This window comes from Natator depressus, chromosome 20, assembly GCF_965152275.1.
Source record: "Natator depressus isolate rNatDep1 chromosome 20, rNatDep2.hap1, whole genome shotgun sequence".
NCBI classification, from domain to species: Eukaryota; Metazoa; Chordata; order Testudines; family Cheloniidae; genus Natator; species Natator depressus.
In genome coordinates, this window is record NC_134253.1 from 4,776,030 (window position 1) to 4,801,948 (window position 25,919).

Genomic DNA, 25,919 nt, shown 5'->3' on the forward strand with positions numbered 1-25,919 from the left:
TATTGGGTAACCTTGCAGATTTTCCAGGCCCCCTATCTTAAGAAAGAGATAGTCTTGGGAAAACCGGGGCAGGTGACAACCCTAGGCCAGTAACTTCTGCCCTGCCCAAATCAGAACAGTAGCATTTTGCACGGGTGAAATGACTGCACAAGGTGCTGATCAACAGAGACTTGCGTCCATAAAAGGTCTAATTTCATTGCTACCCTGCACCTCGACCAGTCATTTGCACCATTTAAAATGCTACCAAACCAGAATTTGCACTGGTGTAAATGACCGTATAAGGGATGGGGTCAACAATGCACTATGGTGGTGGTACAAAACAGAGGAGGCTCAGGCCAGGCTCTCCAGCATCTAGCGAACTCGTGTTAACCCTGGAACCTAATGATGTCAACAAGACTACGCACTCTGCAACCACTATGGGGCATACTGGGACACGTGGGCACCAGGCAGCTGCAGAGCTGCAACCCAAGCCCCATAAGTGGGGAGGGCCCTTCGTGTCATGGCAACACCCTCATCTCCCACTCGCCAGGGCCCCTCTACCACCCAGGCACTGACGCACACCCTAGTTCCCCACTGGGCGCATGCGCAGGAAGACACCCAACGCTACTGACAGCCCAGGCGCTAGCACATGCGCATTGACATAAACCCGGGAGGGCGTCGTCCCGTTTTGGCGCATGCGCATTGAGAGCGGGAGGGGGCTGGAGCACATGCGTACTGACTGGCGGCCCACAAGTTTTTTTTAAGGGCGGAGTTTTCTATACGTGCGTCTCCCCCGCCTCTTGCCCTTGCGCATGCGCATTGGCAAGGATAAACCCGGGCGCGGATTACCGTCACTGAGGGGAGGAACTTTCTCTAAGCCTCGCCCCTGCTTTGACCTGATCTTGGCCCCGCCCTTTTCATCGCGCGTGCGCAGTGTGGGTTGGGTGGGGCGGAGAAGAACGGGGCGGGTCAATGGGAGGCGGAGTCTTCCCTCGCCCAACTGCCCCTCCTCTCCGCCCTCTGTGCTCCTGCGCAATATGGCTCCCCCGCCTCGCCCCCGGAGGGGCGGAGCTTCCCTTTGGCCGCGCCCTCCGTCCACCTGCGCGGGTCGCCTTCGGAGGCGCCGTCATAGGGACGCACGCGTGAGCGGGGGCATGCGCAGTGCGGGGAGCCGGCCTGTCAAGGTGAGACTGCTGAGCAGGTGTGAAGGGCCGTGCTGGGGCGCCTGAGGGGAGGCGGCGAAGTGGGGGCGGGGCCTTGCCCCTGCGGGGAGTGTGTGAGGGGGGAGGTTCGGTCCCTGAGGGGAGGGAGGGATGCGGTGGGGGGGTCTTCCCTGGGGAGGGGAGGCCGGGTGGCCTGGGAAGGGGGGCGGTGGTTGCCCCTGGGGCGTGTGGTTTTTCTGGCTTGATGGAAGCAGGGCGGGTGGAATGGGCATCTGGCCTGGGGGTGGGAGAGGTATGGGGGGGGGGGTGTACCTCTCTTGAAAGGAAAAGGAGGACTTGTGGCACCTTAGAGACTAACCAATATATCTGAGCATGAGCTTTCGTGAGCTACAGCTCACTTCATCGGATGCATTCAGTGGAAAATACAGTGATGAGATTTTATATATACACACAGACCATGAAAAAATACACATTGTAAGGAGAGTGATCACTTAAGATGAGCTCTTACCGGCAGGAGAGTGGGGTGGGGGGAGGTATTTTTTCATGCTGTATGTGTATAAAAAGATCTTCTACACTTTCCACAGTATGCATCCGATGAAGTGAGCTGTAGCTCACGAAAGCTGATGCTCAAATAAATTGGTTAGTCTCTAAAGGTGCCACAAGTCCTCCTTTTCTTTTTGTGAATACAGACTAACAGGGCTGCTACTCTGAAACCTCTCTTGAAGGGGGGGGGGTTAGTTCTCTGGGGTGAGAGGGGTGGAATGCCTCTGGGCGAGGGAGTGCAGGTGGAGGAGGCATGGGGGGGGGCGTTTAAGGAGGGTCTTTATCCCTCTGTGTGGATAGGGGAGGGAATAAAAAGGGAGGGGCATATCTCCTGGGGATGAAGAGCAGCTTGTCCCTCAGTGAAGGAGGGAATGCTATCTGATCATGAGCCCTGCTCTTCCCAACTTTCTTTCTAGGACATCCAGCAATTCTTCATCTGTTGCCATGGGATGTCTGTTCTCTCTTGGTAGTAACGTGTCTTCCAGGCAGAGAAGAGAGAATGATGAGGACTTACTAGACAGCAGAGATCGTGAGGAAGACATTGCCAAGTTTCCATATGTTGAATTCACCGGTCGGGACAGCATCACCTGCCCAACTTGCCAAGGCACTGGCTGTATTCCCACAGGTGAATCTATCTGTATTGAAACTTCACTCCCAAAGCATTTTACTCATGGGCTAGAAACCTTCTTTATTTAGGTAAAACTCTTATTCATTTCAGGATCTGGTTCAAAATTTCCCTCTTTGATTTCCAAATCTCTTCTGAAGAGTACTTGGCTGCCCTTGATTGTTTCTCTTTCTGCTACTGTTTTAGTTTCTCCTGTTGAATAGAAAAAGGTTTTGAATGAACTTTCGGTGTAGAAAGAAGTGTGCAGTGAATTCGGTTTGTACTCATCCTATATCTCCTAACAAGTTCCTTCTTCAAAGCCTGGTTCACTTCCCAAGACCAAAGCTCCTAAATAGTGTTTGAGAATCTTAAGGCGCTGGACTAACAAAGAAAAGGTTTCTTGGGCTAGATAGTCTCATCGTGGGGCCATCTGTCCCATGGTGTTCTTTAACTGTTAAGGCAAAGAAGCAATGAGACTGTTTATTCAAATCCATCCAGCTGGTAGCTGTGATATTTGTATTGTCCGCTACAGTCTAGGAGAGCATGTTCCTTCTCATGTTGAGGGAGCGCGATATTAAAATGCATACCCAGAAACCCTTGGCGGCTTTTAGTCATTTCCAGTGCCCTCAGTTTTAGGGAGCTTAGTGCATAGTGACCTTGCAAATGGGTGGAATTGACAAAGCTTTTTCCTTTTTGTCTTCTAGAGCAGGTCAATGAGTTGGTGGCTCTAATACCATACAGTGACCAGAGGCTACGTCCCCAGAGAACGTAAGTTCAGAGTAAAAGAGTCTAACACGTGTCCACTGATCTTTCTCGTGAAGAATAAATGCGACTGCTTCTCATTTGGTGCCCGGTTGTACTGCCACAACTAAATATTGCACTGACTCTGCATTTCCTTTTGTGCTGCCTTCCATGCTCTAGTTTAATCTAAGATAATGCCATCAAACACTTCTTCAGCTGTAACTAAATATTTCCCATTAACTCCCACTCTTGGGGTGTGCATGAAAACCCCATTGCTACTCCAGTTCATGCCTTTTACGTTCTTAAAAGAAATCCTGGCTTATCAACATCAGAAGCACCAGACTGAAAACATTAATGGGGGGGAAGATGACTCTGTGAGTGCCATGTTTACACTTTTTGGTATACTCAATCCCTTTCTTTTTGGTAAAATGCCTCAGTTTAAAGGGCTGCCAGTTCTTTATTTGAGTCGTTTAGACACTTTATCCAATTTAATCTTATTCATGTAAGAGTAGCACTTATTATTTGTGATATGTTTCTCCAGGGAAGCTTGGGTGCGCATTGTCTGATAGCTGGGGGAGGGGTTTATATATAGCACTTGATATTTTTCCAGGGATCCTTTGTTCTTTCAGTCCTTTTTCTTCTCCTGGTTTTTATACTGCTGGAACTTCATTAGTAACAGCTGGTGATCTAGTCTCTCATTGTATGGGAGGAAACAGTGCCCATTGGCTTTAAACAAACAAGCCAGGACTTTGTGAGAGAGAGGAAGATTGGCCCAGTGGTTTGGGCAGTAACCTAGGACTTGGGAGGACCGAGTTCATTTCTCTGCTCTGCCACATATTCCCTGTTTGATTTCGGGCATGTCACTTAGCATCTCTGCGCCTGTGTTCTCCACGTGTAAAATAGTACAGGGCTATCATTTCCATCTTACAGGCTGTTGTGAGGATAAATACGTTAAAGATTGTGAGGTGCTCAGGTGCTACGGTTATGGGGACCATACAAGTAGCTTAGATCTGTGGTTTCCTCATGACTGCTCCAGAGACTTACTGGGTCACTAAGTCCCTCTGTATCATGGTTCATGCATATGTAAAGTGGGGATAATATGCTTCCTACCTTCCACGGAGCCTTTAAAATCACTTCATGTTTGTAAATTGAGACTCTCCAGTCACAAGTGCAGTATCAGGGCAAAGTGGGTAAAATGTTCATGTCTGTTGCAGGAAGCTCTATGTGCTGCTGTCTGTGCTGCTCTGCCTTCTGATATCAGGGCTGGTGATTTTCTTCCTGTTTCCACACTCGGTCCTTGTGGATGATGAGGGCATCAAAGGGGTTCAAGTTTGGTTTGACCAGAAAAACTCCATTGTCATTCTTGCCATCACGGTAAAGCTCTGTCTAATCCTTTTGTCTTGAGTGAGTTTGCTGCTGAACTCTGGAGGACTCGGATTCTGATGTGTCTTCTCTCTTTCTTGATACAGACCACCCTGAGGATCAGAAACTCCAATTTCTATTCAGTTGCAGTAGCCAGCATAGCCAGCCAGGTGCAGTACATGAATACTGTGGTTGGAACCCAACAGATTACCAATGTGTCTCGCATCCAGCCGCTGAGCGACAAACTGGTATTACAGCCTTTCTTGAGTATGAACTGGGGCTTAAGCTGTAGAGAGTATTGAACCATCCCCTACTGCTGGTGATACTGGCCTTTGGAAGTGACCCACAGCCTAATGGGTCCAACTGAAAAAGTTAGATGACTTATGGCTGAGGCCCCTGCGCTAATGAGCGGGACCTTCTGCACAGAGGGAGACACCCTCCCTTCTTCCTCTCCTCCCAGCTTATGCACTAACCAGATGGGACCCATAGCTACATTAAAATGCAAGTGGTGAGAGATCACCAGTGAGGCTTCGTATCTTTGACCAGTTCCTTGTGTAGCTAACCACAGCCTGTCCTGGAAATGCAGAATTGGGGTGGGACTAGACAAGAAGAAAGAAGTTAGGGCTGACAGGAAAAGAACAAATCTAGCATCCTCTCTCTCTCTCTCCGTCCTGTCTCTCTCTCTTCCCCCCCGTCCCCTCTCCGAAGGGGGGGGAAAGAAAAAAAGCAGGAATGAAGGGTCTACTACATATATTGATGAAAGAAGAAAATGCTGGATAGACACTAGGGAAGTTGATGGTTTTAAATGATTGAACTTTGAACTGTTTTTACAAAACTTAACAAAGTAAGTTGGGTGGGACAAGGTGAGTCTGGACAGTTTAGTTAAGAAGTAATTGGTAAGTGGTAATATTAAGATCTACAAGTCTTAGTGCCTGCCAAGTGATATGGCAGTGACCAAAAAAAACCCCAACCCAATGCAGCCTTTGGGACCACTATAAAGAAGTGTTAAGCCAAGGTAATCTCCTTCTGTTCAGCTATGGTAAGGCTACATCTGGAATGAGTTGTTGGGTTCCAGGGAAAAGATGCTGATAAATAGGAGGAAATCCAAACAACATCAGAAATACTTCTGGGGGTGAAAGGGGCTGACTTTGGAAGAAGGATTAAAAGAAACTGGTTTAAGTGTCACTTGTGATATGTTGGTTGACAAATATCTGAATGCTGTGAATGTCTAGAAGAGGGAGAAATTTGTCTAAAGGGGTCAAATTAGAGTATAACTAGAAGTAATAGGATGAAACTAAACAAGGGAGAATCTAGGCTAGAAGAGGAACCTTCCTGACACTGAGATGTACAGGCTAACCTTCATCTACAACACAGCTATAACCAAGTCAAGAGACTCCATTTACAGCATTGTTGGGTCCTGTCCCATGACACATTTTAACTGTGGTATTACTCTGTTTCCTGACTCAGCGATGGTTGTGTGGATTAGTCTCCTTGCAGCTAGAGTGTCTTATAGCTGGACTGGACAAAGCACAGGAGAACGTATTGTAGGGAATAACCTGACTTGGTTTAATACTGAAGGTCACTTGCATCTCTAATTTCTGATTCATTTTACTATTTGCTGAACATATCTTGTCCTTTTCAGGTGAATTTCACTGTGAAATCCGAGATGGGTGGACCTTTCTCCTATGTGTAGTAAGGATTATTTATTATTTATCTCTGCAGTTTGTGCAAAGAATCTGCATAAATTGGATATCGCTGAGTAAACTGATCTGACTCCTGCGGCTTTATTTAACGAGTTCCTGTTGGTCAAAAATATCAGACCCGAAAGGTCATCTGTACCACGCTTTTCAAATATAAAAAAATTGTTAAATGTTCTGGACAGTTCAGCCAGAGCAGCCCCGAAGCAAAAAGGGAGTTCCAGGCTGCCCAAAAAATTTTAAAAATGCCTTTCTAAAGTTTGTTATGGATCAAACTCTGTTTTAGTCTTTCTTCCAACATGTTTCTCTATGTTGGTCTCTTACAGTTTCTTCTGCACATTACCCAAGGTCAAGGTGCATAACATAGTGATCTTCATGAGGTATGTAATTCTTCTTTTGCTCTACTGCACTCTGTTGACTGGAAATGGAATTGCAGTGACAAAATTACAGGCTTATCTTAGACTTGAGTTCCTTCTGTCTGCTGACACATTGGTCAGTCCAGTTCCTTCATTGATTGTGATCCCTTGCTAGTTGTGGCACTCCTTCCCAGATGTGCAGATTTGGTCATTGGGATTTGATGTCCTGAGATATCGGCTTCACTGCGATCTCATACTTGCATTTTGAGCTTCATTTGCACCTATCGTCTTCGTTTTGGTTTAACTGGACTGTTTCTGTTGCAGTAAAGTTTTACCTTAGCGGGTCACTAACCTAACAACAGAACCTTCCTCTTTTATCCGGGCTTGGGACTAGCACTGTTGCTTACAATGTGACAGTTTAACCTGTAGCACTGCATACCAGTTCCTTCTGGGAAGCATCCCAAGTTAGTTTCATGTGTCTGGAGGTCTACACAGCCATATCACCTAGCAGCTGGCCAAAGTGTGAGTCACCCTCTGTAGGAGAGGACAGTTGGTGGAAGAACTGGGAGAGGGATGGGGATGGCAAAGCAGGTGATGGTTGTATCTGAAGAAACTTTCAGTATCTGTCATACAGATTCCCATCACTGTGATCTAGGGGCCTAATCTCTAGCTCTGTTTTCATGAATATTCTGATTGACTGACTGCAGTAGGGCTACTCAGGTGAATAAGGGCTTCGGAGACCAGCCCTGGCTGCAGGCAAAGAAAAGCTGTGTAATGTGGAAGTTGAATGGGCCTTTAATAATCAAAGAGGCTTAGTTTCTCCTCTATTCTATAAGCAGCAGAGGGGAGGGCTATATGTGCCTATTCCTTGTGCCTTCTGTGTAGCAGTGATTCCCATGTCAGTCTCAGCTTTTGGCATGGGAAATTTGATTCCACTTTTAACTGAGGCAGCAATCCACATCTGACTGTGCCCATCTTTAAGAATATGGTGAGTGTAAATTGCAGCAGGCTGCTGGCCCCAACAGCTGTGAAGAATGCAGAACAGTTAAAGCTTGGTTGCATAAATGTGAAAATCTGATATGCACCCTGCAAATTCTGGTAAAGAAAAAAAAATGTCCCACAAACTAACAAACATCCCTTATCTTAGTACCTCTATACCAATGATAAGTGCTGTATAAATGCCCAATATAGTCAGCAGTTTTTGAGGGGAAGGAGATTACTAAAAAGCAGAGCCACTCCTATTGCTGGCTGATATTTTCATCAGCTCTTCCCAGATTAGTGTCTTTAGATTTAAGTGAATTAAATATAACCTGTCCTATCTGAGCTGAACTGAATCTCTCTCTTCCAGAACATCAGTGAAAATCTCCTACATCGGCCATGTGACTCAGAGCTCCTTGGAAACATATCACTATGTAGATTGTGGTGCTAATTCCACAGCTGTCCAGGACCCTCGGCCTGTGTCCACCCCACCTACTCTAGATAGTGTAACCAAAGAGAGGAGGATACTTTGAAGACACCGGAGTCAACTAATACTTCTCTTGGGGAAGTGATCATGCAGACTGACTTTTTTTATTATAAATTAGTACCTGTAGGCAGGATCACTAGGTAGCTTTTAAATGGAATTAGAGGGATCATGGCTGTCCTTGAAGAAACTTGGAGTGAACAGGAGGTGTCTGAAATCATGTGGCACTTCACATTCATGCATATGCAACTTGGCTGCGCTGCTTACGTTTTGGGCAGTGATTTGAGAGCATGTCCGCTTGTGATCTAGTCCGATCCTCCCCAAAGCGTGCTGAGTTCCCACCCACTTATAACTTGACATTGATCTGGTATTTAGATATTGCAACAAATTTCTTAGAATTGAACCCAGAAGAAATCAAGGAACTGTTTTAAATAATCTTTGACTTAATGAAAGTCAAAGAAGGCTTCAGACTCTGTCATTGCCTTAGTTTTGCTGCTGCTTGGTGGGCTCTGCTTGCTTTTTTTTTTGTCCTTTTCGGACAAAAGTGCTGTTTCAGTGAAACTCCTCTTGCCCCTCATTCTGCTCAGTGGCAGCACACCATTAAAATATGTTATGGCATTTTGTTAGTAGGATTTCTACGTATAGTCCATTCCAGGAGAGAGTGGCACTCATATTTATTCTCTGTAGCTGGAACTTGTGACAGATGCTGGAAGGGGAAATCATTGGAACTAACCAACATATGTTCTATTTGAAGTGCTGGTTTGCTTACTGACCCTCAGAAAACTTGGTGTCCATCTCCAGCATATCAAAACCCTGCCGTCTTAGTGATGGCTGTGTTTCAATAGGTGCACCACTCCAATGGTGTCGTCGTACTGATTTCCTTGTATGGACCATATAGCTCTTGGGCCTTTTTCCTTCGTGCAGTGGTTTGAAGCTACTGCTCTAGATATATGTTGTATTGAGAGTTCTTGGGTGTCACTGAAGCTAGGGAACCTGTAGCTGAGCAGTTTGACCTGTGTACTTGCTGCTTTCTTTTAACAGGAAAACTTTGTACCAGTTTGTAAGGGCCAGTATTTTAGAATACCATTTTTGTACTTCTGTATATTTTCGCTAAAGGAAGGGATGTAAAGATTACATATGAAGTATCCTTGTGTAGATTCTCCAGACATTGGCTCACTTTTGCATGGGGATTTGACTGAGTGCAGACTTGAGCTGATTTCATTTAAGTTAATGGGAATTGCCTGTCTCAGATGCTCATTTTAGAGATGCAGTTTATATCTTAGGATGTATAATAGCCAGTTAACCCTGGTACAGAGGGCTAAGCACAATGTATTTTTAGTTTTCAAGTCCTCACTTCGTATGCAGGACAAATGATTCTGTAGGCTGCTTCTGAGCCAGACTCTTGCACATCATGATTTCAGGGCTCTTAAATTCACTGTAATTCAACTCAGCTTCCCCATTTCTTTTGGGCTAAATCAACCGGCATCTTTCTCTATCGTACTTTAGAGGAAATAGCTATGCTAGTGGGGAGGAAAAACCAAACAGTCAAAATCTGAAAAGGAAACTGATAATATCTAAAATGTTTCATTGAAGAAAGCTTGTTATTAGTGTGAAGTAGAAAATGAACCTGTTTTAAGAAAATGTTACTGTTGTATAGAATTGCACTTTATGGGCATAATTTGTAGAACTGAATCTTGCTAGACAAATAAAATCTGAGATTATTTACCACTAAGAAGTATCATTTGAGTGGAATAGTCCCTGGCTCTTTTAATCTCCTGCATTTCTGCCCTGGACTTTGAATACTTTATACTGCAACTGGCCTGACGTGCCACTCTCACCTTCTTAGCTGGCTAATCTATGTATTATGGATTTGCAATACTTATTGACTTGTATTACAGTAGTATCTGGTGTCCCTAATCGTGGATCAGTGACCCAGCATGCCAGGACCTGTGCAAACACACAAAGAGGGCTTATGCCAATCTCTAACTACTCAAGGTGAGGCTAATGTGGGATAGCCTGCCCCTTGTGTTTGCCTACTTTGGTGTTCTTGCACCTTTCTCTGAAGAATCTAGTGCTGGCCCATGCCAGAGATGGGATACTGGACTAGATGGACCTTGGCTCTGATCCAGTGTGGGAGTTCCTGTGTCCGTACAGAGATGGTCTCTCGCTCAAAGAGTTTGCAATAGAAGTACTCTAGCATCAAATGTTTTTCTCCTGGATAACATATCCCTTTAATCTGCATTTTGTCCCATTTTTGTTTATGGACCTTACCAAATGTACTAATGTGTTTCTGTTCCCTATGAATTGGTGAATGTTAGAGCCCAAACACTGAACTTCAGAGAACCATCTAAAGTACTCGGTTAATGCTTTTACACTGCTGCACTAACTAAAATATCGCCCATTCTGAGGCTGCATGGCCCAGAGTGCGCTATGCCCTGCAGATCAGGGGCAGTGTAAAGTAGGTGCCCAGTGGCATCCAGCTGTTAAGATACCACACTCTGCCTACAGCAAGAAGGGGAAGGCTGTAATCCATTCCTGCCACCCACATCTGGAGTCCTTGGAAGGCGCTTCACAGATGCAGCAGTCTTCTTTCTAGGTCTCCCCTTGCAGTGTGGATATTTCAAATGTTGTGTGCTCTGAAAGGGGCAATGCATTCTGGGTCATGCAACTCTACAAACAGGGCTTAAGTTGTAATGAAAGAGGTGCCCAGGGCTCAAGCAGTTGTGTGGTTTGTTTTTTTTTTAAACTTTTCCTGACTGACACAGCAACCCCAGAGATGCCAGGATTGAGCCCTGGCAAACCTCTGCACAAATCTTAACTTATGTCTAAAAATTAGGACTGTCAATTAATCACAGTTAACTCACGTGATTAACTCAAATTAATTGTGATTACAAAAATTAATTGCAATTAATCACACTGTTCTACAATAGAATACCAATTGAAATTTATTAAATATTTTTGGATGTTTTTCTACATTTTCAATATTGATTTCTGTTACAACAGAATACCAAGTGTACAATGCTCACTTTATATTTTTATTACAAATATATGCACTGTAAAAATGATAAAAGAAATTGCACTTCAGTACTTGTATGAGGTAAATTGAAAGATACAATCTCTTTAGTGTGCAAGCGTAACTTACAAATGCAGATTTTGGAGGGGGGGTTACGTAACTGCACTCAAAAAGAAAACAGCATAAAACTTTAGAGCATACAAGTCCACTCAGTCCTACCTTATTTTGCCAATCGCTAAGACAAACAAGTTTGTTTACATTGGCAGGAGATGCTGCTGCCTGCTTCTTATTTACAGTGTCACCTGAAAGTGAGAACAGGCATTCGCATGGCACTTTTGTAGCCAGTGTTGCAAAGTATTTACATGCCAGATATGCTAAACATTCATGCTTCAGCCATCATTCCAGAGGACATGCTTCCATGCTGATGATGCTCGTTAAAATAATAATGCGTCAATTAAATTTGTGACTGTACTCCTGGGGGGGAGAATTGTACGTCTCCTGCTCTGTTTCACCCACATTCTGCATATATTTCATGTTGTAGCGGTCTTGGATGATGACCCAGCGCATGTTCATTGTAAGAACACTTTCACAGCAGATTTGACAAAACGCAAAGAAGGTACCGATGGAGGTTTATGAATCTGAAGTGCCGTCCAATATCTGAGCGGGACGAGGTGTGGAGCATGCTTTTAGAAGTCTTTAAAAGAGCAACGCTGATGCGGAAACTACAGAACCCGAACCACCAAAAAAGAAAATGAACCTTCTGCTAGTGGCATCTGACTCAGGTGGTGAAAATGAACATGCGTCAGTCTGGACTGCTTTGGATCGTTATCAAGCAGAACCCATCATCAGCATGGAAGCATGTCCTCTGGAATGGTGGTTGAAACATGAAGGGACATACCAATCCCTTGTTGTGTACCTGCTTGTGCACCTACTTGACCCTCGTGGTATTGAGGAGTGCCCGTTCTTCCAAGAACTTGCGGCCCTGAATTTTTGGGAGGCATTTCTTTCTTTCAGCTGAGCCTGTGGTTATGGCCAGGGCTAGAACCTACACCTTGAAATAAACTCCGTTGCTCTTTTTTATTCAGTTTTTGTCTCAAGAAAAGAAGAAGGAAATTTGAATTAAAAAAGCCCTAATTGTGAATTCAACATAACAGATGAAGATTCAAATGTGAGAGTATCGGGAAATTCTAAAGTTAGGGATGATTTTAGCACCATCAACTTGCCCCCACATGGGCTAATTTAGGCTGATAAATGCCTACTGCCTGGGCCAAATTCTTCTCTCACTTTAGTGTTGTGAACTCTTGTGGTTTTTATCATGAGGAAGTCATGCGTATTTCATGTTTTTTCTTCAAGCCCCAGTTGGGCTTCAAATTAATAAGACTAGCTTAAACTATGAGATCTTTTTAAAAACAGGGAACTTTGGGTTCTTTTTATTTGCCTTCCGGTTTCCAAACACAGGGTTCAGCCTTTAAATCAACATGGGGCCTACTTCATAGACCGGGATTCTTTTCTGGGTTGTTCCTATGCCTGCTTGGTGACCTTGGGCAAGTCATGTACCCTTTATGCCTCTTTATCCTCATTTTTATGGCTGCAGAAAGATGCTGACAGCCTTTGAAAAGCACTGTGAGATCTACTGCTGAAACGTGCTGAATAAGAGCTACATAGGATACAGCGTCTGAGATTGGTTGGTGTAGGGTTAGCTAGAATCTACCTGCAGGCTTGCGTATGATGCCAGCGTATGAGGATAGCAGCAGCCCTTATATAACCCATGCTAATAGAGTATGGCTCTGTCCCCCTCTAGGGGCTAACCCATGTATAGAGGTTTATGACACTGCTAGAGTTCTTTAACTCAGAGGCCTGTGGCTCAGAGCCAGCGCTCATGGCTTCGGTCGTTGCTAACAACCCATGTGAGGACATCTTATTACGCTCACTGGTTTCACTGGGACCTGTTGTGCTTGTTTTTTTCTCTGGCCGTTCATGTGCACGTCACCTGCTGCCTTCAAACACATTGTACGAGACTTACAAATGCTGGTTGCAGGGCTTTGCTGTGTAGTGGTTTCCCGCATGAGCCTGCCACTGAGTGATGAGTCCACATTAGAAGCATTTGGCATTTTAAAGTGTCTCTTTAAAATATGTATTTTTTTTAAATCAAGCTGGCTGTTTTTAATTAATTTCTTGTGACAACAAATTAAGGCTGTGATCCTGCAAGGCTGTAGTCATGTATTTAACTTGACACAGGAATAGCCCTATTGACAGCCGTGCAGTAGCACTAACCCCAAATGTTCAAGAATCATGAGTCTGGGCTCAGAAAATCAGGGGACTTAAAAATAATTACCAGTAAATAAATTTGGAGGTTTTTATTTGCCTTCTGATGTTTGAGACTTTTGGTTTCATTTCAAGTTCTTCTCCACAACTGTGAGTTCTATGCAGTTTTAAAAAAAAATGAAAACTGAGTCTCATGTAATCACGGGAGTCCAGGAGCCATTTTAGTTAAATATTTTTAATTAAAATTTTTTATTTGTGGTGTTTTGGTTTGTCATGAAAGATCCCAGATAAGATAAAACATTATTTAACAAAGATTACATCATCGGGCAGCAATTAATACAAATAAAAACAAATTCAACAATGGTGTCTTTATTTTATTTTTTTTAATAGGAAAAGCATTCTATCTTTAGTGTGGACAAATAAGGGAAGGGAGTGGAGTGGGGAGATGGGCTGAGAAAGACAGGGGAACAGAATTGTTTCACAAGCAGTGTGTGTGAACTCTCTACCACGCTTCAAATTGGTATTGTAAAATATTTTTTTTTTTTAAAAAGTCTATTTTACATATATAAAGTAGTACATATTCCTTGGTTTGTTTGTTCCAGTCTTCATGTCACCAAAGGGTCATTTGAAAGCAAGGCAAGAGGGGGTGGGTTAGAATTAGCAAGCAGTTTTGGGGGGGTCAATCCACATGCTTAGTTTTGGAAATAATTGTTAGAAGAAACTTTAACTAGCTAGCGCCCAAGTCCTTATTACGGCAAGTGTTTTCACGTATATCCCCTTCACTTGACAGCCACGGCAATACCAAATGTGTAAGACGTAGGGAAGATGTAACACAACATGTCAGATCAACCTCGAGAGCTGCTCTTGGCCTCCCTGGGCCATTACTGGGTTCCCCCGCCTTTCTTTAAATATTCCCACTAAATCTGCCACAGACGAGAGGGAGCATGTGCCCGGAAGTCCCTTGATCAGCACCATTACCTTGTAGAATTAGTGATTTCCCGTACAGAAATCTCACGGCTTCTGTGTTGTCTGCTCCTGTGATCAGTTTCAAGATTTTTTTTTTTCCTTTTTAATTTTTTTTTATTTTTATTTTTTTTTTTTTGTATGAGGTAGCTTAAAACCAGGGAAGTTTGAGACTGGACCCTGAACCTTCCTTTATCTTGGTTTGGAAAAAAAAAAAAAAAAAGTTAACAAACCGAGAAAGGGATGAAGGGAAAGCGTTAGAATGCTGGAACTTCCTATGGAGAGAGACAAAAAATAAAACCTCAGATCACCCTGTACTTTCCAACAAAGGTTTTTTTTATATCAGTTGATGTTAAAAAATACAGACTTGTTTTACAATAGCACCATTGTATTATACACAGTACTCCTGCTGATGATACACGCTGGGGGGAGAAGGGTCGGTTATACCTGTGCTTGGGACATCCATTTTGTAAGGAGGGGCCTTCACACCTGCCAGTTAGATTCCCACCTCCGTCTGACCCAACAAGAGGTCTTACAGGAAGACAATAAATAAATAACACTGTGATTTTATTCCACGGTCTGCCCAGTGATGGCTTTAGAAATAGACAATAGTCCAAAATGTAAGCGTGTGGATGTATGGCAATTGGGGGATTGACTCACCCATTCAGTGCAGAAGTCATACAAGTGATTGGAAAGTACTCAGGTCCTTGGGGTGGGGGGGGTTGGTTTGTTTTGGTTCTTTTTAATGGAATTGGACTGGATTTTTTAAAAAAATGTTGTGTTTTTTTTTTTTCCTTTTTACAAAAAGCAGACTGGCCCAACGTCAACGCCAAACTCCTGATCGGCCCCACCAATGTCCATAGGGGCAATATCGATGATGGGCAGGCGCGAGGTCTTCTGTGATCGGTATTCAATGACTGTCTTGCCCCATTTGCCAGTGTGTTTCTGGGGAGAGAGAACGAAACCAGGGATTACTAGATGCTGCAAACACCATCAAAACTGGCCTCTCTGAAGAACAGATTCCCAGTCTGGCCTGGTTAGAATTTCACAGCCGTGTTCCCAGGGGACGTCTATGCTATGGGGACTATCTCTATGCCAGCATAACCCCATCATGTAGATTCACAGATTCCATGGCCAGAAGGGACCATTGTGATCATAGGCACTGACTTCCCCTCTGCCCCGCAGGTGATCGACCCCCCCTTCCCAAAGTCCCACCCCTGCACCGCCCTCGCTCTGCCCCAATTCCACCCCCTTCCCCAAAGTCCCTGCCCCACCCTGCCTTTTCCCAGCCCCCTCCCTGCCCCTATTCCACCCCCTTCCCCCAAGTCCCCACCCCTGCCCCGCTTCTACTCCACCTCCTCCCCCGAGCATGCCACGTCCCCGCTCCTCCCCCTCCCTCCTGGAAAGTCCTAAGCGCCGCCAAACAGCTGTTAGACGGTGGGTGGGAAGCGCTGGGAGGGAGGGGGAAGAGCGGGGACGCGGCACGCTCAGGATGCGGGGAGGAGGCGCGGCAGGGGACGGGGGAGCTTGGCTGCCGGTGGGTGCGGAGCACACGCTAATTTTTCCCTGTGGCTGCTCCAGCCCTGCAGCATCCATGGAGTCGGCGCCTCTGATTGTGGTGATCTGATCAGACCTCCTGTATAACAACACAGGCCACAGAACTTCCCCCAACATCATTCCTAGAGCTGATCGTCTAGTAAAACAGCCACTGTTGATTTAACAATTGTCAGTGATGGAGAATCCACCGCCACCCTTGGTAAGTTGTTCCCGTGGTTAATTACTGTCACTGTTAAAAAGAGGTTTTATACTCACTACGGGAACAGCACTTCCGCAGGTGCCAGTAGGTAGGTCAGTGGAAGCCTTATTCTCATTAGCTAGCTGCATCTACCCCAGGGGCTAAGTCAGCCTACCTACGGCATGCAGGAGTGTGGATTTTTCACACTCCGCGTGCGAGAGCTATGTCAACCTACATTTGAAGTGTAGACCAGACCTCAGCAGGGCACTGGGGTAGTGCGAGATGCGCAGGGCTTGACACTCACGAATAACCGTGGGAATAAACGTTTCAAGTGGGTTAGTTAAACTGCATTAAATATCCGCTTGGCTTCAGAATTAATTTGTTTGGTCTTAATTCACTGTGGAAGCGAATGACTCCTCCTCTGACCATGGCAATCGACACTCTAGAGGTGATACCAGCGGAGCCTCCTGCTGTAGACCAGTTTACGCCGAGAGGAGGAAGAGTTCTGCCGGTGTAGGGACACCACCTCTCTGCACAATCTTAGCTGTGCTGCCCGAAGCCCTCTCTGTTGGTGTAGCCATGGCATTGGGGAGTGTTTTTTCACACCCCGACCAATGCCGGTATGCGTTTTTAAGTGTAGACCAGGCCTATTACCCTTACTACTTGTCTGTGCAATGCTTAGCACAGTGGGGCCCCAATCTCCAAGAGGGGCAATAGGTGCCGTGAGGAAGGCCCATGTCTTAATCTCCCTGAAATTGAGGTGCACACAATCGCTGCTTTTGAAAATTTTGACCCCCCCACCCTAAAAAAAAAAGCCCACGTGCCTCAGTTTCCCCATGAAATGGGGATAATGGCACCAACTGACCAGCCAGCCCTAGCTCATTGTGAGGATTAATTAGCTCAGGGGTGGCCAACCTGGGGCTCTGGAGCCACATGCGGCTCTTCAGAAGTTCACATGCGGCTCCTTGTCTAGGCTCCGGGGCTGGAGCTACAGGTGCCAACTTTCTAATGTGCCGGGGGGGTGCTCACTGCTCAACCCCTGCCCCTGCCCCCACTACACCCCTTCCCACCCCCTCCCCTGAGCCTGCTATGCCCTCACTCCTCCCCGCCCTTCCAAGCCTCCTGCACGCCATGAAACAGCTGATCAGGAGGTGTGGGGAGGGATGGGGAGGCGCTGATCGGCAGGGCTGCCGGTGGGCAGGAGGAGCTGGGAGCGGGGTGGGGGAGCTGATGGGGGGCTCCTGACATGTTACTGTGGCTCTTTGGCAATGCATATTGGTAAATTCTGGCTCCTTCTCAGGCTCAGGTTGGCCACCCCTGAATTAGCTGATGTCTATAGAGAACTTTGCAGATGCCCTGCTATATAAACCCTAAGCAACAGTAACTTCCATCAGCTTACCGAGCAGCCATCCGCCAAGGCACTGTATGTGAATCTGCTGTTGCCCTCAGCTCTGATCTCGACGTCATTGGATCCCTGTATCAGGATGGCTTTCTTCAGGTTGCCGGAAGCCTCGTCCATGTAGGCAATGCTGTTCTTGCAGTGATAGGTGATGTTCTGGGAGCCTTCGGTGGACAGGAGGCGCAGGAAGGTCATCTGGATGTTAGCAGTGTTAGGGGCCAGGTTGTCATCTCCATAGCTAAACTGGAAGGAGAGATCGAGATGGTTAGCGAGTCTGGGTAGCAATGGGCCTAGAACGTCAGCTAGGAAGGTAGAGGCAATTGTGGAAGACAATGTTAGACCTGTCTTCTAAGACGTGTCTAAGACAACCTCATTTCCCATTGCCTTCCAAGTGCACTTGGGTACCTAACTTCCCTGGGCTCCTGTGAAAACCCCACATGGTTAAAAAAAATCAAGAGGAAATTCAGAAAGTTGGCATGAACTGCAGAATCATCATCCTCATCCCGCTGTTAACATATTCTAAATTTCAAAGGCACCCCAGATCTAAAGACCTTTGTGCTAAACAAGAGTAAAAACTAAGTGTGGAAAAGTCAAGGTGCTCTTGTTACCAATGAGCTGGGAAAGTGTACTTGAGGAGGGCACAGTTCATTATAATATATGAGGCTTGATAGTTCTCAGAAGAAACCAGGGAAAAGCAACACTCGAGTAGAAAGTGTCTATAAAAAAATTCCCCACAAAAACAATCGTATTTCCCAATAGCTGAGATGCCCTGTTACCTCCTTTGGATACAGAACACCAGACTGTCAAAGGGATTTAGGTGCCTAGCTCCTTCTGAAATACCTTTATTAATCTGGCCCTTCATGTTTTGTTACTAACTGGCATGCTAGAGATTGAGAAGAGATTCTAAGAATTCTTATTTCCTTTGCAGATTTCACTCCACTTCGACACTCCCCCTTCTTTCCCAGGGTCAGTATGTCTGTTTACATCAGTGTTTGAGAGATGTATTGACTTTTCAGGAACATATTATCCAATTTTTTCCAGGTTTTTGTGGTGCGGGGGGCAGGAGAGATTTGAAATTTTGATGAACATTTCCATTCCGGTTCATGTGACATGTCAGCCAGCTCTAGTCTTGAGCCCGTATTTTCAACCATGACTAGTAATTCTGGGGGGATTTTGTGGGGCGCCCAACTTGAGACATCTTAAAGAGACTGATTTTCAGAGGGCGGTTGCTCAGCCTTTCTTGAGAATCAGGCCCCTTTGGAGGGGTTTCAAGTGGAGCCCCCTAAAATCACTGCTCACTTTGGAAAAATGTGAAGCTGGATATAGAGGTAAAGAAAAGAGCTCTCCCTTCGAATAGACCATAGATCTCTCATCCCACCCCTAAACTCAACTCCTCCCCCAAGAGAGGCCAACTCCGGCTAGTTTGAAACATTAACCAAAGGCACTTACGTGGAATCCACCATTGATGGTCTCTCCAAACCAGATATGCTTCTTCTCCTTGGTCTTGCTGGTCCACCAGTTCTTCTTGGGAATGCTGGAGGGGTTGGGATAGACGCATGTCTCTCCAGTCTCCATGTTACAGAAAACCTTAATGGCATCCAAGGTACAGCCCTGGTTAGGGTCGATCCAGTAGTCACCTGCAATGGCAGAAGCACATGGGAGGTTGGCGTCTTGGTAAAACTAGGACTAACGGGGTTTTTTTGGTTTGGTTTTGAAACTCAGGAGAGAGGTGGAGGGCTGTGATGGCAGAGGATAGTGCAGGTCAGGAATGAGGTGCATCCACAGAGATGTGTGTTGGAGGGGAGCCCAGGGCTGGAATAGCAGGGATGCTACAGGTAAGGAGTGAGGTGCATCAGCATTGTGTGTGTGTGGAGAGCGCAGGGCTGGAATAGCAGGTGGGCCGTGCAGGTGCATTGCGATGTGCATTGGGAGAGAGACTTATGGGGGAGACCTCCAATGGAAGAGCAAGGGGGCGTGTGGGTTGGGACTGAGGGGCATCGGCAGAGCTGTGTGCGTGGGAAGCTGAGGGCTGGAATAGCAGATCAGCAGTGAGGTGCATTGGCAGAGCGGCGGGTGGGGAGGTTTGCACAGCCCCTCGCCCATACAATGCCTGAAGGGCCAGTATTTCAGAGGAGGTGGGCAGGGAGGGATTCAGAAGCTGAAACGCCTTGGTTCCCTCCTGGCTCTGTGGCCCCTGCAGCCCTGGTGCTGCAAATCCCCATGCTCAGCACCCGGCTCTGTGCCTGGCACTCACCGCTCTTCCACTCAGGGTGGCAGAGTTTAAGGTCACGGCAGGTCCGGGCTGGGTTCTTCTTGGAGCCCTCGGGGCTGCGGATGCTTTCGATCTGGTTGTTGAGGGATTTCAGAGTGGCGTCGACCTCAACATCATGCTGGCGCAGGTCGCTAGAGGCCTGGTCAGCTCGCATGTAGCGCATAGGGTCAGGGCCTTTCTCAACCTGGCCCAAACCGGCGAAGGCCGACATGTCAATGCCAGGGCCTGGGGGGCCAGGAGGTCCAGGGGGTCCAGGGTTTCCAGGGGGACCCTGCAATGGGAGGGGAAAGAGACAATCCTTGTTTAGAACTCAGAGCCAATCTCCATCCTGTTGCTGTCCCCATGTCCCCCCACTGGGCTCAGCAAAGGGGAAGACAAGGCCCCGTCAAGCTGATGAATGGATTTACCAGTCTCCTGGCTGCTTCTCCACTAGGAGATTGAACTGGCAATGACAGCCAGCTGCTGAGGTTACACTGGGGTGAGGGAGTCACTGTGGGGGTGGACCCACTCGGGGCGGGTCAGCGTAATGGAGCCCCTGAGGGAGAGAGATGGTGAGGGAACAGTGTTGCTGGATGCAGACTGGAGTGACAGAGCCAGTTAGGATGAGGGAACCAGTCGGAAATACAGCCGCTCGGTGGGAATTGGGGTGATAGAACTGGGGGTGACGGAGTCACTGGGGGCAGATCAGGATGATGGAGCTGCTCAGGGTGGATTGGGGAGACGGAGCTACTTGCGGGAGATGAAGATGATGGCGCAGGTCAGGGTGATGGAACCACTCAGGGTGGTTTAGGGTGATGGAGACACAGTACAAATGACTTCAAGGTATGTAAGTGTCCTGCAGCTGCACTTCACAGGAAAGGCCAAGCCTTTGGTCGGGTACGGGGCTATGAGCTGCCCCATTCGCCGGGAGGGTTCGAGTCCTTAAGGCCCAGGTTGAAAGGCCGGCAGCTCTGCTAGGGGCACAGTACTTACAGCAGGTCCGGTTTCGCCACTACGACCACGAGGACCTGGAGGACCAATCGGACCAGGCATGCCATTTGAACCATCTTTGCCAGAGGGACCAACAGGGCCTGGGGGACCCTAGAAAAAATTCACAAGGGGGGAATTGAGAGCCAGGCCGTGAAAGAATCATGATGTAAAAAGACACCTGCAAGCTCAAAGGGCTCTGTGCACGAATGAGGCAGCCAGGCTAATTCATAACGCAATGAATGGGGCACCTTGGACTTCCCCATCCATCCCTCTGCTACTTGCCATGGCCACTGAGAACCCGACTACATCTGCCTTTGCTGCTAATGGCTAATGGAGACTGACCTTAGTGCAAATGATAAGGAGAATCTCCACCCGCTGTTAGCACTGTAGGGGCAGTGACACACAGAGCAGCACTTCTCATTCCATCCAGCAGAGGGCACGGGTGTGTGTGTACACAGCTCACAACCTTACATTGGAAGTACAGAGTTCTTTATCCAGGTTACTAAAATCTCCCTTGAATTTCTCCTCCTTGAAGCTGGAAAGGGGACTAAAACCCAATGTCCTTTTTGCCCATAATGCTGTTGATTATTTTCTGCACTTTGCTCAGCTTGGCTAAGCAACTGACTAGGCCATTTCACTTGAACCTGCACTGTGCTGTTCCTTGGTCCCCCGCTACCCTCCCACGCTCCGGGAACTGGACTTACCCTGGGACCAGAAGGACCAGAAGGACCAGTAGCACCTTGATCTCCAGATGTACCCTGAAGGGGGTGGAAACAGAACCACATAGTCATATCTCAGCATCTGGACAGCCTCCCTCTGGGGGGTGCAGAACCCTGACCAGGCAGGGGATTCTGGGTGGGCAAGAGCAGCCCTTACCCAAGGCCTATGTTTGGTGTCTCTGAGGCATGAGCAGCCCAAAGCTGGGTGAGGCCTGGCCCAGCGGAGGGCCCCCTTTAGCCACGCCAAGAGAGGCTGTCAGCTTCTCGCCTGGCCCAAGGCTAGGAGCTTTATGCTACAGCAAGGCCAACATGGTGGGGTGGCCCAGAGCCCCCTGCGCTCCCCTCTCCCAACGCACTTCCCTCAGAGAATGGAGGAAAGGGGGGGGGCTGGTTTTGTTTGACTCCAAAGGGAGCAGTTGGGGTGGAAGGGCTCTGGCGTTGGAGGTGGTGGGATGTCTCAGCTCTTGACAGGCCTTCAGTGAGACAGGCTGCCGAACCTTCCAGGACACACAGATGACTGGGGCCATGGTAGGAGCAGGATTATGCTCATGGGGCCAAGGCAGGGACACAGCCCAGTGCCCCTGCATCAGCCCTGGCGCGGCATGTTCTGTCCCGAGTCCTGCGCCGTGAGCTCAGGCCAAAGATGAGGCTCTGATGCTGAAACTTACGGGAGGTCCAGGAAGACCCTGCAGACCAGTGAATCCTCGGTGACCCTTCAGACCTCTCTCACCAGCCTCTCCAGCTTCGCCCTTGTCACCACGAGGACCTTGAGGACCCTGAGAGGGGTGAAAGAGAAGAGCTTTCAGCCTGGGGCAGGAAAAGTCAAAGGCCAGGGCGTGGTCCAGCCCAGAGGGCCAGGCATGACACATGCCATAGTGCAGAGTGCTGGGCACGAGGCACGGATGTGCCACACTCTACAGGGCATGGCGCAGCCCAGAGTGCATCCCCTGCAGCTGGATGCAGTGCCGGTCTGTGCATCCCACAGGAGTGCCAGCTGGAAACCCCTTGCACCTGACTCTCCAGAATCATGCAGCAGGAGAAAAGTATACAGAACAAAAGGGAAAATTCCCTCTCACAGACATATATCAGCCAGATTTCCAGAGGCGCTGAGCAGCTGCAACAGACATCAGTGGAAACAGCGGGTGCTCTGCCGCTCAGGGGACCAGGCAGCATATTCCTCATGAGGATGACTTACCGGCATGCCACGTGCGCCTGCGGGTCCGGAGGGACCCATGGGGCCTTGAGCGCCCTGGAAAAAGACAAAGGTTGGTTATAGACATCATAATGACCCTATGAACGAGTCATCCATGCCCTTTGTAACATTTGAAGGGCTGTTGTTGACTCCTAGTTTCCAAGACTGGAAGGGTCAACTGTGGTCATTTAGTCTGATTTATTAGTCTGACTTATTCCCAAATAATTCCCAGAGCAGGCCTTGTAGAAAAATGCCCAATCTGGATTTCAGATTGCCAGCAACGGAGAATCCATCATGAGCCTTGGTAACTTGTTCCCATGGTTAATTACCCTCACTGTTAAAAAGGTGCATCGTATTTCCAGTCTGGATTTGTCTAGCTTCAGCTTTCAGTCGCTGGATCGTGTTAGACCTTTCTCTGCCTGACTGAAGAGCCCAGTGTTAAATACGTGTTCCCCAGGAAGGTACTTCTAGCCTGTGATCAAGTCACCCCTTAACCTTCTCTTTGTTAAGCTAAGCAGATTGAGTTCCTTGTTGCTGTCACTATAAGGCAGGTTTTTTTAATCCTTTAATCATTCTCGTGGCTCTTCTCTGCACCCTCCCCAATTTATCAACATCCTTCCTGAACTGTGGACACCAGAACAGGACACAGGATTCCAGCAGCGATCACACCAGTGCCAAAACCAGAAGTGATATAACTTCCCTATTCCTACTTGAGATTCCCCAGGTTACGCATCCAAGGATCACATTAGCCCTTTTGGGTGAGAACTTCAAAGCTTTCCAGGACATCTGCGCACCCCATTAATTCCCATGGAAAATAATGGGAGTTGGGCAAGTGGCTTTGATCAGCTCAGCCAGGGCTGCAACCCTCTGACCAGCTGGCTGATGTCGATCATTTCACCTCCTTTTCTGCATAGGGTGATGGTGATTTTCTCCCATTTATTCGGTATCTGAAATTTGGCAAACAATTCTTGCTTCTGCAGCTGGTTTGACAGCAGCTCTCAAGGAGGCCTCCAAACGTGCCACTGGATGCACTGACTGCCTGGTACTGATTCTGTTCCCTGATTGCACCAGCATCACTCTTGGAACCTGCCTTCGGATGTGACTGCTTGCGATTGGGAATTGGAAACCCGTTTTCTGGGCAAATGCTTCTCCTGAGGCAGGTTGTTCCACCCCCCAACAGCCCAGCCAGCCAAGCCATTTGCTGCAATAGTCAGACAGCAAGTGGAATAGAGGAAGCCATATAGGATGGCCAGGTCTCTGGGGCTGAAACCAACCCCCGTGGGAGGTAACATCAGCTCATCTGATCTCCATGCGTCATCCTAACAGCAAAGCCCTGGGTTCCATGGACTCAGTGATGCACGTCGATTTCAATCTACTGGTCTCTGCTCTGGAGAAAATCCCCACTGCTCTTGTACAAGCAAAATCAATAGTCAGCTGACTCTGAATGATACCTTGAAATACTCTTAAATCAGGGCACTGACGCTGAATGATCACACTGCCTCTAAACGGTCCTCTCAAATGCACTTGAAGTATTTCCTCTCTATGGTACTCCTGAATACTCAGATCCCTTTCTATACTCTAGATGGTACTCTTGAATACTCAGACCCCTTCTGTACTTTGGATGGTACTCTCGATACTCAGGGCATTTACTGTACTCTCAATGGCACTCATGAATACTCAGATCCCTTCTGTACTCTGTATGGTACTCTCAAGTACTCAAATCCCTTACTGTACTCTGGATGGTACTCACAAGTACTCAGAGCCCGCACTGTACTCTAGGTGGTAGTCTTGAGTGCTCAGGGCATTTATTGTACCCTCGATGGTACTCTTGAATACTCAAATCCCTTACTGAACTCTGGATGGTACTCTTGAGTACTCATAGCCCTGACTGCACTCTAAACAGTACTCATGAATACTCAGAGCTCTTACAGTACTCTGGGTAGTATTCTCAAATACCCAGAGCCTTTTCGGTACTCTGTCTGGTACTCTTACATTCCCCTTGTGAGACCATTGACCCCTTGATGAGCTGCTGGGCACTAAGGGACACTTACAGATTCTCCTCTGTCTCCCTGTTTGCCAGTTGGACCAACCGGACCTGAGGAGCCAGGAGGGCCAGGAGCACCTGGAGAACCGACAGCACCAGTTTCACCGCGATCACCCTGCCAGGAGACAAAGACACAGCTGTTAATGTTAATGTCAACGTGCTCTCCTCGCTGTGCCCCGGGAGGCCGTGATGCCACCTAGCGACGTCACCGTTCCCTCGCCTCCCTGGTTCCACAGGTCACCTCTGACCTTTGTTCTGCTGGGGCAGGTGTGTGGCCAAGCACCATGGGAAGGTTTGGATAGGCCAGCGACCGCCTTTGTGGGGCAAGAGGCCCCCCACCGCTGTCCAGGTCTGCGTGAAGCAGCCTGATGGGGGCTCATTCAGCCACCGGCAAAGCATGAATTCACTTCTATGCAAACACAGGAGCAAGCCGGTGTGCTAAGCAGAGGCTCCACCTGGCCCCGCTCCTGGCAGCCGCTGCTGCCCAGAACATGGCATCCAGTGCAGGCCTGACCCTACAGGGCATCATGAGCCCAATGCCTGCGGTCACACGAGAAGGGAATGAACCAACCTCCGCTGTTTCACCGAGCGCAGGAGCTTCATGGGAGCTGTTGGTATGGCACCCTATGAGACCCCCAAACCCTGGGACCCTGCTGCTGGAGAGCAGAGATGGGTGCAGGGTGCCCAAAGGCACCCTGGGATAGAAACTCCTTTTGCCAAGCTCACCTTCACTCCAGCTGCGCCATCTCTGCCAGGGGGGCCATCAGATCCGGGGGTGCCCTGCGAACGAGAAGAGGAGGAGAAGGTGAGTCCTTGGAGGACACCCAGGGAGTTCTGCCTGGGGAAGTGGGCAGGATGTGTGCAGACCTGGGCAAAGGAGCTGGCCGCACAGGCAGCTGGTGAAACAAAGCTTCCTGTGCAAGGCTCCTGTGAGTTCTAGAACCGGAGAACTAGGAACTGGGCTGTCCCAGGGCAGCCAGAACTAGTGAGGCCACGTTCCTGGCCCTCCCCTGGGGAAGGGGGATCTGGATTACACCCAGGGAAGGGGGATCCCCATACTATCCAGCCGTCACCATGGGAACGGGATGAGGCCGAAGGCTGAGAAGTGCCACCGATGGCTGATTCACACCCAGCCTTGCGGCTCTTAGAATCTGGCTGTGGAAATGCGTCTCCCTTCGTTTCCAGACCGTTCACACGCCTAGCCGGTTTCGTTGCTTACCTCGCGCCCAGGTTCACCAGAGGGACCAGTCAGACCTGGGGGGCCCACAGGACCAGGTGGCCCACGGTCGCCGGCACCTCCAGGGGCTCCTTGTTTGCCAGGCTCACCCTAAAGCAGAGGGTCAAGAACAGAAACAATCCAAGTGAGCTGATCCCCGTGCAGCACACAGGCTGCTTCTGCACCGTCACTTTCCTGACAATTAGCCCCCCCGTCAGGGTCATA

At 48.0% G+C, this 25,919-nt stretch overlaps 2 protein-coding genes across 4 annotated transcripts in view; one reads left to right on the forward strand and one right to left on the reverse strand.

The window, feature by feature from the left end:
• Positions 1-1,032: 1,032 nt before the first annotated feature.
• Positions 1,033-9,619, forward strand: TMEM106C (transmembrane protein 106C). Of its 2 annotated transcripts, none has more exons than XM_074935794.1 (8): positions 1,033-1,163; positions 2,102-2,310; positions 2,994-3,057; positions 4,245-4,404; positions 4,500-4,640; positions 6,035-6,084; positions 6,416-6,469; positions 7,794-9,619. In XM_074935794.1, exons 2-8 carry the CDS (start codon positions 2,130-2,132, stop codon positions 7,954-7,956), a joined length of 813 nt encoding a protein of 270 aa, XP_074791895.1. In that variant the 5' UTR covers positions 1,033-1,163; positions 2,102-2,129; the 3' UTR covers positions 7,957-9,619. The 2 variants fall into 2 exon arrangements, with proteins under 2 accessions (XP_074791895.1, XP_074791894.1); XM_074935793.1 differs by having other exon boundaries at positions 1,118-1,180.
• A 4,707-nt stretch (positions 9,620-14,326) lies between these two features.
• COL2A1 (collagen type II alpha 1 chain) overlaps positions 14,327-25,919 on the reverse strand; it is a 64,067-nt gene continuing 52,474 nt past the window's right edge. For both annotated transcript variants that reach the window (XM_074935511.1, XM_074935512.1), the window contains 11 exons: positions 25,698-25,805; positions 25,205-25,258; positions 24,486-24,593; positions 22,438-22,491; positions 21,911-22,018; positions 21,228-21,281; positions 20,527-20,634; positions 19,537-19,825; positions 18,732-18,919; positions 17,283-17,525; positions 14,327-15,093 (listed from right to left, as the gene is read on the reverse strand). In XM_074935511.1, coding sequence (XP_074791612.1) covers positions 14,947-15,093; positions 17,283-17,525; positions 18,732-18,919; positions 19,537-19,825; positions 20,527-20,634; positions 21,228-21,281; positions 21,911-22,018; positions 22,438-22,491; positions 24,486-24,593; positions 25,205-25,258; positions 25,698-25,805 — 1,461 coding nt within the window. In that variant the 3' untranslated portion in view covers positions 14,327-14,946. The remainder of the gene's footprint in view (positions 15,094-17,282; positions 17,526-18,731; positions 18,920-19,536; positions 19,826-20,526; positions 20,635-21,227; positions 21,282-21,910; positions 22,019-22,437; positions 22,492-24,485; positions 24,594-25,204; positions 25,259-25,697; positions 25,806-25,919) is intronic.

Coding starts and splice junctions, on each gene's coding strand:
- TMEM106C (XM_074935793.1), top strand. CDS start 1,134: ATGCGCAGTGCGGGGAGCCGGCCTGTCAAGGTGAGACTGCTGAGCAG. Junction 2,311..2,993: donor CACTGGCTGTATTCCCACAG/GTGAATCTATCT, acceptor TTTGTCTTCTAG/AGCAGGTCAATGAGTTGGTG. Junction 6,470..7,793: donor AACATAGTGATCTTCATGAG/GTATGTAATTCT, acceptor TCTCTCTTCCAG/AACATCAGTGAAAATCTCCT.